The sequence below is a fragment of the Pristiophorus japonicus genome, chromosome 9, assembly GCF_044704955.1.
Source record: "Pristiophorus japonicus isolate sPriJap1 chromosome 9, sPriJap1.hap1, whole genome shotgun sequence".
In the NCBI taxonomy this organism is placed as follows: Eukaryota; Metazoa; Chordata; class Chondrichthyes; family Pristiophoridae; genus Pristiophorus; species Pristiophorus japonicus.
In genome coordinates, this window is record NC_091985.1 from 21,440,616 (window position 1) to 21,457,347 (window position 16,732).

At 44.6% G+C, this 16,732-nt stretch overlaps 1 protein-coding gene across 8 annotated transcripts in view; it reads right to left on the minus strand.

Moving 5' to 3' along the window:
• Positions 1-11,065: 11,065 nt before the first annotated feature.
• Positions 11,066-16,732, minus strand: part of wdr27 (WD repeat domain 27) — an 838,472-nt gene continuing 832,805 nt past the window's right edge. For all 8 annotated transcript variants that reach the window (XM_070889135.1, XM_070889136.1, XM_070889139.1 and 5 more), the window contains one exon: positions 11,066-11,520. In XM_070889135.1, coding sequence (XP_070745236.1) covers positions 11,473-11,520 — 48 coding nt within the window. In that variant the 3' untranslated portion in view covers positions 11,066-11,472. The remainder of the gene's footprint in view (positions 11,521-16,732) is intronic.

Genomic DNA, 16,732 nt, shown 5'->3' on the forward strand with positions numbered 1-16,732 from the left:
CAATAGCAAGAACTTCCTTCCTCAGATTAGGAGACCAAAACGGAACACAATATTCCAGGTGAAGCCTCACCAAGGCTCTGTATAACTGCAGTAAGATCTCCCTGCTCCTGTACTCAAATCCTCTAGCTATGAAGGCCAACATGCCATTTGCTTCTTCACCGCCTGCTGTACCTGCATGCCAACTTTCAATGACTGATGTACCATGACACCCAGGTCTCCTAATCTTTTTCCTAATCTGCGCCATTCAGATAATATTCTGCCCTCATGTTTTTGCCACAAAAGTGGATAACCTCACATTTATCCTCATTATATTACATCTGCCATGTATTTGCCCACTCACCTAACCTGTCCAAGTCACCCTGCAGCCTCTTTGCATCCTCCTCGCAGCTCACACCGCCTCCCAGCTTAGTATCATCTGCAAATTTGGAGATATTACACTCAATTCCTTCATCTAAATCATTGATGTCTATTGTAAATAGCTGGGGTCCCAGCATTGAGCACCCCACTAGTCACTGCCTGCCATTCTGAAAAGGACCCATTTACCCCGACTCTCTGCTTCCTGTCTGCCAACCAGTTCTCTATTCACGTCAATACATTACCCCCAATACCATGTGCATTAATTTTGCACACCAACCTCTTGTGCGGGACCTTGTTAAAGGCCTTTTGAAAGTCCAAATACACCACATCCACTGGTTCTCCTCTGTCCACTCTACTATATCCTCAAAAAATTCCAGAAGATTTGTCAAGCATGATTTCCCTTTCATAAATCCATGATGACTTGGACCAATCCTGTCACTGCTTTCCAAATGTGCTGCTATTTCATCTTTAATAATTGATTCTAACATTTTCCCCACAACTGATGTCAGGCTAACCCGTCTATAATTCCCCATTTTCTCTCTCCCTCCTTTCTTAAAAAGTGGTGTTTCATTCGCTACCCTCCAGTCCATAGGAACTAATCCAGAGTTGATAGACTGCTGGAAAATGATCACCAATGCATCCATTATTTCTAGGGCCACTTCCTTAAGTACTTTGGGATGCAGGCTATCGGGCCCTGGGGATTTATTGGCCTTCAATCCCATCAATTTCCTTAACACAATTTCCTGATTAATAAGGATATCCTTCAGCTCCTCCTTCTCACTAGACCCTCGGTTCCCTAGTATTTCCGGAAGGTTAATTGTGTCTTCCTTCGTGAAGACAGAACCAAAGAATTTGTTCAATTCGTCTGCCATTTCTTTGTTCCCCATTATAAATTCACCTGATTCTGACTGCAATGCACCTACATTTGTCTTCACTAATCTTTTTCTCTTCTCATATCTATAGAAGCTCTTGCAGTCAGTTTTTATGTTCCCTGCAAGCTTCCTCTCATACTCTATTTCCCACCTCCTAATTAAACCCTTTGTCCTCCTCTGCTGAATTCTAAATTTCTCCCAGTCCTCAGGTTTGCTGCCTTTTTTGGCCAATTTATATGCCTCTTCCTTGGATTTAACACTATCCTTAATTTCCCTTGTTAGCCACGGTTGAGCCACCTTACCCGTTTTATTTTTACTCCAGACAGGGATGTACAATTGTTGAAGTTCATCCATGCTATCTTTAAATATTTGCCATTGCCTATCCACAGTCAACCCTTTAAGTATCATTCGCCAGTCTATTCTAGCCAGTTCACGTCTCATACCATCGAAGTTACCTTTCCCTAAATTCAGGACCCTAGTTTTGATGGCCAGGTATCGTTTTTATACGCACCATCACTCCGAGGGTCAGGACGTGTCGAGCTATGTCGCCGACCTAAGTCGCCCTGTGGGACCGTGCGTACTTGTTGGATTTTGGAGGAAGTGTTGCAGGACTTTTTCATGCTTGGAATCAGCCACGAGGTCATTCTTCGCAAATTGCTGTCTGCCAAATCCCTAGACCTGACCAAGGCCATCACGATAGCCCAGGCTTTCATGTCCACAAATGATGACACTAAACATATATCATTGCAGCATCGAAGCTCACCGGCAAGTACTCTGCATAAAATAACGCCTTCAGCAGGCAGTACTGTACATGGCAGGACCTACATGCCTGCAGAGGCCAGACCTAGGATGACTCAGAGTCCGCCGTGGGGCGTGAATGTGAATCCATTAACACCATGTTGGCGCTGCGAGGGTAATCATCGAGCCCATCAATGTCGATTCAAGCACTATGTTTGCAAGGGCTGTGGAACAATGGGGCATCTCCAGCGAATGTGACTCACCACGTGGCAGAGTCTGCAGAAGATGACCGATCCGGCGCGGAACACGCTGAACGAGTAAGAGAAGCAACTCAACCCAAGGCTGAAGAGGAAGTGTATGTGGTACTCACCTTCACCACCAAAAGCCCCCAGATAATGTTACAAGTCAAATTAAACGGCATTCCAGTTTCCATGGAATTGGACACGGAGGTGAGTCAGTCAATTATGAGCCAGAAGGCTTTTGAGTAACTGTGGGGCAACAAGGCACAAGGGCCAAAACTAAGCCCGATCCACACCAAGCTGCGCACTTACACCAAAGAGCTCATACCAGTCATTGGCAGTGCGGCAGTGAAGATATTGTACGATGGAGCAGTGCATGATTTACCACTATGGATTGCCCAATGCTGTTCGGCAGAAGCTGGCTCGGAAAGATCCGATGGAACGAGGACAACATCAAAGCACTGTCTTCGGTGGATGACGCCTCGTGCACCCAAGTGCTGAACAAATTCCCGTCGTTATTTGAGCCAGGCATCGGCAACTTCACAGGCGCCAAAGTGTAGATCCATCTAGTACTTGATGCACGACCTGTTCATCACAAGGCCCAAGCGGTTCCATACATGATGCGAAAGAAAGTCGAGATCAAGCTGGACAGACTTCAACAAGAGGGGCTCATATCGCCAGTCGAGTTCAACGAGTGGACCAGTCCAATTGTTCCGATGTTGAAAAGAGTTGGGATGGTCAGAATCTGCGGGGACTACAAGGTAACAATCAACCGAGTCTCGCTACAGGACCAGTACCCGCTACCCAAAGTGGATGACCTGTTCGTAATGCTAGCAGGGGGGAAGTTGTTTACCAAGCTGGAGCTAACCTCTGCTTAAATGACACAGGAGCTGGCTGAACCTTCAAAAAGATTGACGTGCATCAACACACACAAATGTCTGTTGATATACCACAGATTCCCCTTTGGGATTCGCTCGGCTGCGACCATCTTCCAGAGGAACATGGGGAGACTGCTGAAATCGGTTCCGCGCACCGTGGTGTTTCAAGATGACATCTTGATCACTGGCCGCAACACCAGTGAACACTTGCACAACCTGGAAGAGGTTCTAAAGCGACTGAACAGAGTGGGACTCAGGCTGAAACGCTCTAAGTGTGTTTTCCTGGCACCAGAGGTCGAATTTCTGGGGAGAAATTTTGCGGCGGACGGCATCAGACCCACGGACTCCAAGACGGAGGCCATCAAGAATGCACCCAGACCACATAATGTGATGGAGCTGCGTCTATTCCTGGGACTCCTCAACTATTTTGGTAACGTTCTACCAGGGTTGAGCACTTTGCTGGAACCTTTGCATTTATTGCTACACAAGGGTGATGACTGGGTTTGCGGTAAATCTCAAGAGACAGCCTTTAACAAGGCCAGAAACCTGCTATGTTCTAACAAGTTACTTGTATTGTATGACCTGTGTAAACGTTTAGTACTAGCTTGTGATGCATCTTCGTACGGGGTCGGTTGTGTGTTACAGCAAGCCAATGGGTCAGGCAAACTGCAACCGGTTGCATATACATCCAGAAGCTTATCTAAGGCTGAAAGAGCCTACATTATGGTTGAGAAAGAAGCATTAGCTTGAAAAGACGGGGTTAAGAAAATGCACCAATACCTATTTGGACTCCGGTTCGAGCTCGAAACCAACCACAAGCCGCTCATTTCGCTGTTCTCAGAAAGCAAAGGTATTAACACCAATGCTTCGTCCCGCATCCAAAGATGGGCACTAACGTTATCTGCGTATGACTATGTAATCCGCCACAGACCAGGATCAGTCGGCTACCATTGCCCACCACTGGGGCGGAAATGGCGCAACCCGCAGACTTGCTTCTTGTAATGGATGCTTTTGAGAGCGAGGACTCTGTGGCTCACCAGATCAGGACCTGGACTAGCCAGGACCCTGTGCTATCACTAGTAAAAAGCTGCGTCCTCAATGGGAGCAAGTCGGCGGTTCCCGGGGAAATGCAAGACAAGATTAAGCCATTCCACCGACGCAAGGATGAAATGTCCATCCATTCGGACTGTCTCCTATTGGGGAATCATGTAGTTTTGCCAAAAAAAGGCAGGGAAACGGTTATACGCAACCTTCACAGTACCCACGCAGGCATAGTCATGATGAAGGCTATCGCCAGGTCGCAGGTTTGGTGGCCCGGCATTGACTCGGAATTGGAGTCATGAGTACACCAATGTAACACTTGTTCACAGTTGAGCAATGCACCAAGGGAGGCCCCACTGAGTCTGTGGTCATGGCCCTCCAAACCGTGGTCCAGGGTCCATGTAGATTTCGCTGGCCCCTTTCTAGGAAAGATGTTCCTCGTAGCAGTGGACGCTTACTCTAAATGGATTGAATGTATAATAATGTCGTCATGTATGGCCACTGCCACCATTGAAATCCGGGCCATATTCGCAACCCACAGTTTGCCCGACGCCCTTATTAGTGACAATGGACCATGTTTCACCAGCATGGAATTCAATGAGTTCATGACCCGCAATTGCATCAAGCATGTCAGATCTGCGCGGTTTAAGCCTGCATCCAATGGTCAAGTGGAACGGGCAGTCCAAACCATCAAGCAGAGCTTGAAACGCGTGATGGATGGTTCCCTGCAGACCCGGTTATCTCGGATTCTGCTCGGCTACCGCACGCGACCCCACTCGCTTACCGGGGTTCCCCCTGCAGAATTGTTAATGAAGGAGCACTCAAAACCAGGCTCTCCTTAGTCCACCCAGATCTCAATGATCATGTAGAAACCCGGCGTCACCGGCATAACGTGTACCACGATTGAGCGGCTGTATCGCGTGACATTGAGGTTAATGACCCCGTGTTTGTTCTTAATTACGGTCATGGTCCCAAGTAGGCTGCTGGCACAGTGTTAGCTAAGGAGGGGAATAGAATATTTGTTGTCAAACTTTTGAATAGACAAACGTGCAGAAAGTACTTGGATCAGACAAAACTGCGATTCACTGACAACCAAGAACAGTTTGAAGAGGACATTACCATCAATGATCTACCCACACACACCCAACCTGCAATCAACCTTGCGGTCAACCACGAGGATGAACCCACCGTGCCCAACAGTCTGATCAGACCAGCCACACCGCAGTGCAGCAATGATCCAACCGTGTCAGGACTTCAACTCAGGCGATCAACCCAGGAATACAAAGCCCCTGATCGCCTCAGCTTGTAAATAACTTGTATCTAAGACTTTGGGGGGAATGATGTTATGTATGTAAACATTACCAATGCGTAAGACTTGCCACCAGGGGGTGCACCTGTGGGAGACCCAAGAGTCACCTGCATACCCCTGGCAAGCAGGTATAAAAGGCAGTCTACCATCCTGCTTCCTCACTCTGGAGTTACATTAAAGAAACCAAGGTCAGAACAGTTTGAGCTTACAATATACAGTTTTATGGAGTTATTCTGAACATAACAAGGGGCTTTGAGAATGGGCGACAAGCCGGCGATCTGAAAACCCACGTTTACCGCCCACGCCAGAAATAACGCCCATTTTTGGGCAATCTTCACAAAAGTGTAAAATCTAGCCCATCGACAAGGCACTATTTCAAAATTTGCAGATGACACAAAACTTGGAAGTATAGTGAACAGTGAGAAGGATAGTGATAGAGTTCAAGAGGACATAGACAGGCAGGGGGAATGGGCGGACACGTGACAGATGATCTTAGAAAAGATCGAAGTGATACATTTTGGTAGAAAGAACAAGGAGAGGCAATATAAACTAACGGGTACAATCCTAAAGGGGGTGCAGGAACAGGGAGACCTGGGGGTGTATATGCACAAATCATTTAAGGTGGCAGGGCAATTTGAGAAAGTGGTTAAAAAAGCATACAGGATCCTGGGCTTTATAAATAGAAGTATAGAGTACCAGGTAGTTATGATGAACCACTAGTTCAGCCACAATTGGTGTATTGTGTTCAATTCTAGGCACTGCACTTTAGGAAGGATGTGGGAGGATGCAATAAAGATTTACAAGAATGCTTCCAGGGATGAGGGGCTTCAGTTATGTGGTTAGACTGGAGAAGCTGGGGTTGTTCTCCTTAGAGCAGAGAAGATTTGATAGAGGTGTTCAAAATCATGAGGGGTCCAGACAGAGTAGATAGAAACTGTTCCCATTGATGGAAGGGCCGAGAACCAGAGGATAGAGATTTAAGTTGATTGGTAGAAGATCCAGTTACACAGTGTGGACCGAAGAATGTGAACCTGTCCGGGATCTTCACATGTCGTTTGACCTGCCCTTTCTCCGTAGCCCTGCAATTTTTTTTATGGTCCTTATGGTCCTCTTTACAGATTATTTTTTTTACAATTGTACTCAAATTCTCAATCTGGTGGGTTTCACCTTCATTGTTTGATATTGTTTTCTGCATTGTCTTACTACATAGTCAACGTATTTACTGAGGCAAACGAAAGCATGAGCCTTACGCTAAACATCCGTAAGACAAAGGTCATCCAACAGCCTGTCCTCACCGCACAGCACTGCCCCCCAGTCATCAAGATCCGCGGCGCGGCCCTGGACACCGTGGACCACTTCCCCTGTCTCGGGAGACTCCTATCAACAAGAGCAAGCATCGACGACGAGATCCAACACCGCCTCCAGTGAGCCAGTGCAGTCTTCGGCTGCCTGAGGAAAAGAGTCTTTGAAGACCAGGCCCTCAAAACTACCACCAAGCTCGGTCTACAGGGCTGTAGTAATACCTGCCCTCTGTATGGTTCAGAGACATGGACCATGTACAGCAGACACCTCAAGTTGCTGGAGAAATATCACCAACGATGTCCCCGCAAGATCCTACAAATCCCCTGGGAGGACAGGCGCACCAACATCAGTGGCCTCGTCCTGGCTAACATCCCCAGCATTGAAGCACTGTTCACACTTGATCAGCTCAGCTGGGCAGGACACATAGTTCGCTTGCCAGACATAAGATTCCCAAAGAAAGTGCTCTACTTGGAGCTCCTTCACAGCAAACGAGCCAAAGGTGGGCAGCAGAAACGCTACAAGGACACTGTCAAAGCCTCCCTAATAAAGAGCAACATCCCCACTGACACCTGGGAGTCCCTGGCCCAAGATCGCCCTAAATGAAGGAAGTGCATCCGAGAGGGCGCTGAGCACCTCGAGTCTCAACGACGAGAACATGCAGAAATCAAGCACAGGCAGCGGAAGGAGCATGCGGCAAATCAGTCCCACCCACCCCTTCCCTCAACGACTATCTGCCCCACCCGTGACAGAGTCTGTGACTCTTGTATTGGACTGTTCAGCCACCAAAGAACTCACTTTGGGAGTGGAAGCAAGTCTTCCTTGATTCCAAGGGACTGCCTATGATGATGATGATGACTACACCTGTTGGAAGTCTGCCTAATGCTTTCTCCTTTATATACTGGAAGATAGGAACCGTTAGGATTTGTTAAATTCTCTGCTCCCTGGAATTAACACAATGATCAGCATGTGTTTCATTTTCTCTACTTTATTTTCTATATTTTATTATAGAATGGTTACAGCACAGAAGGAGGCTATTTGGCCCATCGAGCCCATGTCAGCTCTCTGCAAGAGCACTTCAGGAGATATTTTATAACTCTCAACAAAAATGTATTCCAGTGAGAAGGAAAGACTTTAACAGAAGGGAAAACCATCCGTGGCTAACTAAAGAAGTAAAGGATGGTTTCAAATTAAAAACAATGGCTTACAATGTTGCCAAAAATTAGTGGGAGGCCAGAGGATTGGGAAATTTTTTTAAACTAGTAAAGGACGACTGAAAAAATAATAAAGAGAAGATGGATTATGAGAGTAAATTAGCAAGAAATATAAAAACAGATAGTAGGAGCTTCTACAGGTATATAAAAAGGACGAGAGTAGCTAAAGTAAACATTGGCCCCTTAGAGGAAGAGACAGGGGAATTAATAATGGGGAACAGGGAAATAGCCGAGACTTTGAATAAATATTTTGTATCAGTCTTCATGGTAGAAGACATAAAAAACATCCCAATAATAGATAATTAAAGGGCTATAAGGAGGGGGGATCTTAAAACAACCACTATCACTCAAAAAAGGTATTCGGTAAAATAATGGGACTAAAGGTGGACAAGTCCCCTGGACCTGATGGCCTGCATGCTAGGGTATTAAAAGAACTGGCTACAGATATAGTGGATGCATTGGTTGCAATCTACCAACATTCCCTGGATTATGGAGAGGTCCCAGTGGATTGGAAAACGCAAATGTAATGCCCCTATTTAAAAAAGGGAGACAGAAAGCAGTAAACTATAGACCAGTCAGTCTAACATCTGTCATTGGGAAAATGCTGGAGTCCATTATTAATGAAGCAGTAGCAGGACATTTGGAAAAACATAATACAGTCAGGCCGAGTCAGCATGGTTTTATGAAAGGGAAATCATTTTTGACAAATTTGCTGGAGTTCTTGAAGGATGTAACAAATAGGGTGGATAAGGGGGAACCAGTGGATGTGGTGTATTTGGATTTCCAGAAGGCATTCAATAAGGTGCCACATAAAAGGTTACTGCACAAGATAAAGGTTCACGGGATTGGGAGTAATATATTAGCATGGATAGAGAATTGGCTAACTAACAGAAAATAGAGAGTCGGGATAAATGGATCATTTTCCGGTTGGCAAATGGTAAGGATTGGTGCTGGGGCCTCAACTATTTACAATATAAATTAATGTCTTGGATGAAGGAACCGAGTGTAATGTAGCCAAGTTTGCAGATGATACAAAGATGGGTGAGAAAGCAACTTGTGAGGAGGACATAAAAAATCTGCAAAGGTATATAGACAGGCTAAGTGAGTGGGCAAACATTTGGCAGATGAAGTATAATGGAGTATAGTGTGAGGTTATCCACTTTGGCAGGAAAAACAAAAAAGAAAATGATTATTTAAATGGAGATTAGTAAACGCAGTACGAGGGATCTGGGGGTGCTTGTGCGTGAAACACAAAACGTTAGTATGCAGGTACAGCAAGTAATCAGGAAGACAAATGGAATGTTGGCATTTATTGCAAGGGGGATCTAGTATAAAAGCAGGGAAGTCCTACTACAATTGTACAGGGTATTGGTGAGACCACACCTAGAGTACTACGTACAGTTTGGGCACTGGAGGCAGTTCAAAGAAAGTTCACTAGCTTGATTCCTGAGATGAAAGGGTTGACTTATGAAGAAAGGTTGAACAGGTTGGGTCAATACTCATTGGAATTTAGAAGAATGAGAGGTGATCTTATTGAATCATGTAAGATACTGAGGGGGCTCGACAAGGTAGATGCAGAGGAATTGGGGAGGAAACTAGACTATGGGGGCTCCCATTTAGAACTAAGATGAAGAGGTATTTCTTCTCTCAGAGAGTCGTAAATCTGTGGATTTTTCTGCTCCAGCGAGCTGTGGAGACTGGGTCATTGAATATATTTAAGGTGGGAGATAGAATTTTGAATGATAAGGGAATAAAGGGTTATGGGGAATGGGCAGAGAAGTGGAGCTGAGCCCAAGATCAGATCAGCCATGATCTTATTAAATGGTGGAGCAGGCTCGAGGGCCAAATGGCCTACTCCTGCTCCTATTTCTTACGTCTTATGTTCAGCTAGTTCCATTCCCCTGCCCTTTCCCTGTAACCCTGCAATTTTTTTCCCTTCAGGTACTTATCCAATTCCCTTTTGAAAGCAGTGATTGAATCTTCCTCCACCACCCTTTCAGGCCGTGCATTCAAGATCTTAACCACTCGCTGCGTAAAAAAGTTTTCTCTCATGTCGCTTTTGGTTCTGCCAATCACTTTAAATCTGTGTCCTCTGGCTCTCGACACGTCCACCAATGGGAACAGTTTCTCTCTACTCTGTCTAGACCCGTCATGATTTTGAACACCTCTATCAAATCTTCTCCGCTCTAAGGAGAACAACCCCAGCTTCTCCAGTCTATCCACGTAACTGAAGTCACTCATCCCTGGAATCATTCTTGTAAATCTTTTCTGCGATATGCACACAATATTCCACAATATGCACACAGTGGGATTCAATTATATGAAATGGGTGTGTAAGACTGATAAAAAAACTTTTCATGGGCTCGAGCATCCAATTCTGCCGATTATAGCAGGTGAATGTCCAAGGGGTGTGGACCTGTGGAGAAGGCTCATGGAACGTCACCCCTTATAATCTTACCTTGGGGTCAAAAGCACACTTGTGAACAGCTCAAGAAACTGTGCTCATGTATCAGCTGAAAACCTCTATAAGGTTCCAATCTGATTGCCCACTCCGATGTGTCTTTTGATCTCTACATACAGTCTTCAGTTGGCATTTCCTTGCTTGCGTAGAGTGAATGTGCAGTCCAATCACCAGAAACATTCAGTAATGTCAATTGGGATAACAGAGCACTCTTTCCAGTCAAGTTCCTTTTTGAATGAAGAATGGGCAGATGTCTGGTCTACATCATCATTAATAACCTGCTGACAAAATCATTTTCTTGGGAATTGTGCGAATCAAACCTGCACAATTCAAGATTTTGTTTGCAGGCAGTTAATTACAGAGAACATTTGCCCATCTTTGTTGAATGAATGAGTAATGACAAAAGGATATATTTTACTGTGCCTGTAAAGATAAGGAAAATTATTTTACTGAACTACCACTGGTTTATAACAACCATGTAGTAAAAGAATTTGTAAATATACTCAATGTGCTTCATCTCCAATTAACAGTCCTCAGTGGGTTAACACAGTGCGACCAAAACAGTGAGCTGTATGGATCAGCAAACACAGCCTGAAGAACAGCCTAATGGATTTATACTGTTTCCTTTTCAAAATGATAAAGTTACAGAAAAGCCTTTATTTCATTCATTTTCAGGCACTAGAACATAAACAATTCTGACATACGCTCGCTGCTTTGACAGTCTGACGCAGGCTGAAGCCCGTGACACTAGTGTTCTGGCGCAGAAACCTCCTTCTCTTCTTCACTGAATCGTTGAACCACATCTAGTCATCGCTGAGTCTCTTCGCAATCTGTTTACTGGAACCCCTTTATCCCAGAGAGATTGAGAACACAAAGTATCTGTCACTTCCTTCACCGCGAACCTCTGAACTCTCCTGCTAACTGCATCCCAATTTGTGACATTTATCATCTGGCTCCCTGTCATGGAAAGTTCTTCCAGTTCTCGGTTTACAGTCTGACTTATTAATGCTGTGTCCAAGTTACGATTCCACTCTTCATCACTGTGCCTTCAGGGTCTTCTGCCGCTATGGTATGAACAGTTGGAGCTTGCCATCCAGGGTGGCCGTGGTGAGCTGTAGCATGACAAACAAAATGCAAGTGGCACGTTATAAACCTAAGCAGTCCCTGGCATTCCTACAACATTGTTGTCCCTTCTTGTCACCAACTGAAGTCTTTAAATTATCCTGTGCAAACACTGACGTGTGAATGCATTGCAAAGTGCCCGCTGGTCTAATGGAGCTGTAAACACATTTATTTTGAATTTGTTAAAAGTTATGTACAAAATATTTCTATGCTAATATTGACCCAATGTAATTTTGAGGCTGAAATGTCCCTCATTTCAAATGTTTTTTCAACAAAATAAAATAGTGGATGGAATAAAAAGAAAAACGTATTTGCATTTATATAGCGCCTTTCACAACGCCCGGGATGTCCCAAAGCGTTTTACAGCCAATGAAGTACTTGAGGAGTGATTGAGGAGTGGACCAGGGTCCCTGTGGAATGCTGAAAGGGGAGGGGAGGGGAAGATGTGATTGGTGGAGGATGATCCGTTGAACGTGGAGGCTGGTGGGGTGAAAGGTGAGGACAAGGGGAACCCGATCGTGGTTCTGGGAGGGAGAGGAAGGCCTGAGAGTAGAAGTGTAGGAAATAGAGCGGACACAGTCGAGGGCTATGTCAACCACAGTAGAGGAGAATCCTCGGTTGAGAAAAAAAGAAGACATATTGGAAGCACTAGTATAGAAGGTGGTGTCGTGAGAACAGATGCCCCTCCCCTCCCCTTTCAGCATTCCGTCGGGACCGCTCCCTCCGCGACACTCTGATCCGCTCCTCAATAACCCCCAACACCTCCTCCCCTTCCCATGGCACCTTCCCGTGCAACACCTGCCCCTTTACCTCCTCCTTTCCCACTGTCCAGAGCCCCAAACACTCCTTCCAGGTGAAACAGCAATTTACTTGGACTTCTTTCAATTCAGTATACTATATTCACTGCTCTACATTGGGGAGACCAAATGCAGATTAGGTGACCGCTTTGCGGAACACCTCTGTTCAATCCGTAAGCGTGACCCCGAGCACATGGCCAGTGTCCTAGCAAAGTGACAGTGCCTTTAGGAGAGAAGAAGTGGAGAAGATTGGTTGAAAAAAGAGGAAGGAAGGGAAAAAAGAATTTGTGCAGAGATTTGAAAGAGTCTTCAGTTCTCATGGTCCAACTCTCTGGATCTCCTTCCCTAAACTTCTTCATCTTCCTATCCATATCCCGCCTTCAAAAGCCCCCTCAACTCTTCTAACTCTTGTGATTGTTTAGCAAACATTCCCACCTAAGTGAAACAGCTTGGAACATTAAAGACACCATACAAATACAAGTTCTTGTTGATTAAATCCATGTGTCAATATGGTAAATATTTAGCAAATCTAATCTGGACACATGCAATACCTTGTAATACATGATATTCATTAAAGACACTAATTGAGTCCTTTATAATCAAAATGTTCAAATCAATACAACAGGCACTTAATTTTCTTTTATTGAAGCTGATTGAAGAGCTAAGACCCAAAGGGAGGACCCCCACCAAAAAGGAAGAGAAAACAGAGCAAATCGGGAAGTAGTGATTAGATGATGCAAAAATGTTTGTTTAGAATAGCACTTGTTCCAGGGGCTCATAAGTGTTACAAAAATATGTTGCTAAATGTGCAGCACGGAAATAACTAGATATATTAAAATAAATTCTTCCATTGGAAAAATAGACACGTTTTTGCAGTGGAGGCAAGTTTCATGGAGTGCAGTTTTGGGCATTCACAGCCATGGTCTTTGCTCTGATTTCTGTGCCTCTGATTATTTTTTTATTCATTCCCAGGATGTGGGCATCGCTGGCAAGGCTGGCATTTATTGCTCATCCCTAATTGCCCTGAGAAGGTCTTGAACCACTGCAGTCATGCGTCATAGCGGTCTGATACGACTGAGTGCTTGCTGGGCCACTTGAGAAAGCAGCTAAGTATCAACCACATTAACTCTTCAATGTAGTATATGATGTTCAGAGGAATACTTTTAAACAGAAAGGCTCGCTTACCTACCAGCAAGGCCAGTGCTTCTCCGACCTATGCTTCAGAAGGCAATTGACAGGTTAGTGGAATTGGCAGACAGGCAGCAGAGGCAGTTTCATGTGAAGCCATGTGAGATAATGCATTTTGGAAGGGAAGAAGAGGAAGAGGAGTCACTCAATGTTTGTGGAATCTTGCTCTGTGCGGAATGGCTGCTGTGTTTCTCTACTTTACAACAGTGATTACTTTTAAACAATGATTCAGTGGTTGTGAAGAGCGTGACTTGTGAAAGGCCCTACATAAAAAAACATCTCTTTCTTTTCTTACCATTGTATTAAAGGGGTGAGTTGTGATGGGCCAAATTATTCTTTCTTATCCCTGATGTTTCTTATGTAATTATTTGCCAGTTTGGTTCAGTTAGTTGCACTCTCAACTATGAGGCAGTTGCTTCAACTCCTAGTTCAGGACTTGAGCACACAATCTAGGTTGGCAGTCCAGTGCAGTACTAAAAGAGTGCTGCACTGTTGGAGGTGTCATCCTTTGGATGAGACGTTAAGCCCATGGCTGTTTATGTGGACACTAAGGATCCTATGGCATTATCTGAAAGAGTTGCAGAATCTCCTGGTGTCCGGATACATATTCTTCCTTCAACCTATACCACTGCAAACAGTTTAACTAGCCATTCATCTCATTAATAGAAGGATCGATAACCAGAGGACACAGATTTGGCAATTAGAAAATTGGTAATTGGCAAAAGAACCAGGTGAGATGAGGAGAATTTTTTTTACGCAGCAAGTTGTTATGATCTGGAACGCACTGCCCAAGCAGATTCAATAGGAACTTTCAAAAGTGAATTGAATAAAGCTATGGGGACAGAACGGGGAAGTGGATAGCTCTTTCAAAGAACTGGCACAGGCATGATGGGCCAAATGGCCTCCTTCTGTGCTGTAAGATTCTATGACTTCTGTTGCAGAATGTCTACTGTGTCCCCACTTAACTACAGTAACTGCACATTGCAACTCATTTGTGCTTGGGGTGTTTCTGAAAGATGTGCAACTCCAGGTGAAGGAAATATATACGATTCAATAATGCTTAAAGAGAATTACTAAAAGAAAAAGCGTTTTTCAACAGCCTTGACTTGCTAAACGCTGATTCACAACTCATAGCCAATTTGTTTGTATGGTGAATTCAAAGAGCTCCTTGCAGGGTTAAAGATATAACTTTACCACAGGAAGCACATTGCTTTGGCTCAAAACAAGACTAGTGTTTTGTTTCTTGGCTCAAACAGTACAGTAGGATTTCTTTATTAAAAAAAGTGTAACTACTGGGATAGAAAACGAATCCTGTGAAAATTCACAAAACGATTCCATGGAATTAGCACTGAGCCCCTTTCCTCCCCCATCTGCTTAAATTGACAGTTACTGATGAAAAGTTATTACTTTTAAAATTTTCTGAACATTTAAAGTCTCTCACGACTGCTAAACTGAGTTCCAGTCCCAAACTGACCTGAACTGAACCATTCCTCATATTTTCACAAAGGCCCAAAGAGTTGGCAGGATACCGGTCTGAATGTACCTGCACATGTACAAAGCCACTGTCTGCCCTGCCGGTGCTGTGCTAGTGTACACAAAGAAAAAATTGTGTGTGTACACCATCACAAGATAAATGCAGGTCAGGAAGGCCATTTAATCCACCTTCGACCCATCCATCCAAAAAGCCCTTTAATCTCACATCGACTGTGGCTTAAATGATTCCAGGATTTTCAGCTCAACCGAACCCTGGATCAATTCCACATGTTTAGGGCAAACATTTCGGCTGGCAGAATGCTAGTGGGTGAGCAAGGTCCAGAATTTTGGGCAGAAATGAAGTTGAATTGCCTCAGCTCTATCCAAATTGTCAGACCTGGTTCCTTGCTGTCCCATTAGTCTTCTCTGAGGTGGCACTGCATTATACTGTGACTTCTACCTCCAAGCAAGTGGGAGGTGTAAGTGTGCCAGCTGGCTGCAGGGTTTCAATGGGAGATGCTTAGGAATTGTGTGGTCCTATAAAATCTTGTCTTGGGCCAGATGTTCCTGCAATGGTCTTTGTCATGTTCAGACCTGATGGCTGGACCTGCTTCATCTACTGTCATTTGCATGGGTAGATTGGATGGCTCTATGGAACGGCCTTGAGAGTTGGCTGCTTCATCCATGGTCATTCTAGCCGTGCTTCTGAACTGCCTCAGGATTGATCTCTATGGTCATCAATTAGATATTCCAGCAGGTGGATAACATAAGAACATAAGAGCATAAGAAATAGGAACAGGAGTAGGCCATACGGCCCCTCGAGCCTCCTCCGCCATTCAATAAGATCATGGCTGATCTGATCATGGACTCAGCTCTACTTTCCCGCCCGCTCTCCTTAGCCCCTTATCGTTTAAGAAACTATCTATTTCTGTCTAAAATTTATTCGCTGTCCCAGTTTGCTCAGCTCTCTGAGGCAGCGAATTCCACAGATTTACAACCCTCTGAGAAAAGAAATTTCTCCTCATCTCTGATTTAAATGGGTGGCCCTTTATTCTAAGATCATGCCCTCTAGTTCTAGTCTCCACCATCAGTGGAAACATCCTCTCTGCATCCACCTTGTCAAGCCCCCCTCATAATCTTATACGTTTCGATAAGATCACCTCTCATTCTTCTGAACTCCAATAAGTAGAGGCCCAACCTACTCAATCTTTCCTCATAAGTCAACCCCCTCATCCCCGGAATCAACCTAGTGAACCTTTTCTGAACTTCCTCCAAAGCAAGTATATCCTTTCATAAATATGGAAACCAAAACTGCACGCAGTATTCCAGGTGTGCCCTCACCAATACCTTATATAGCTGTAGCAAGACTTCCCTGCTTTTATACTCCATCCCCTTTGCAATAAAGGCCAAGATACCATTGGCCTTCCTGATCACTTACTGTACCTTGCATAGTATCCTTTTGTGTTTCATGCACAAGTATCCCCAGGTTCCTTACTGCACTCCAGGTGCTGTACTGCGGCATCTTGCAATCTTTCTCCATTTAAATAATAACTTGCTCTTTGATTTTTTTTCTGCCAAAGTGCATGACCTCACACTTTCCAACATTATACTCCATCTGCTAAATTTTTGCCCAATCGCTTAGCCTGTCTATGTCCTTTTGAAGATTTTTTGTGTCCTCCTCACACATTGCTTTTCCTCCCATCTTTGTATCATCAGCAAACTTGGCTACGTTACACGCAGTCCC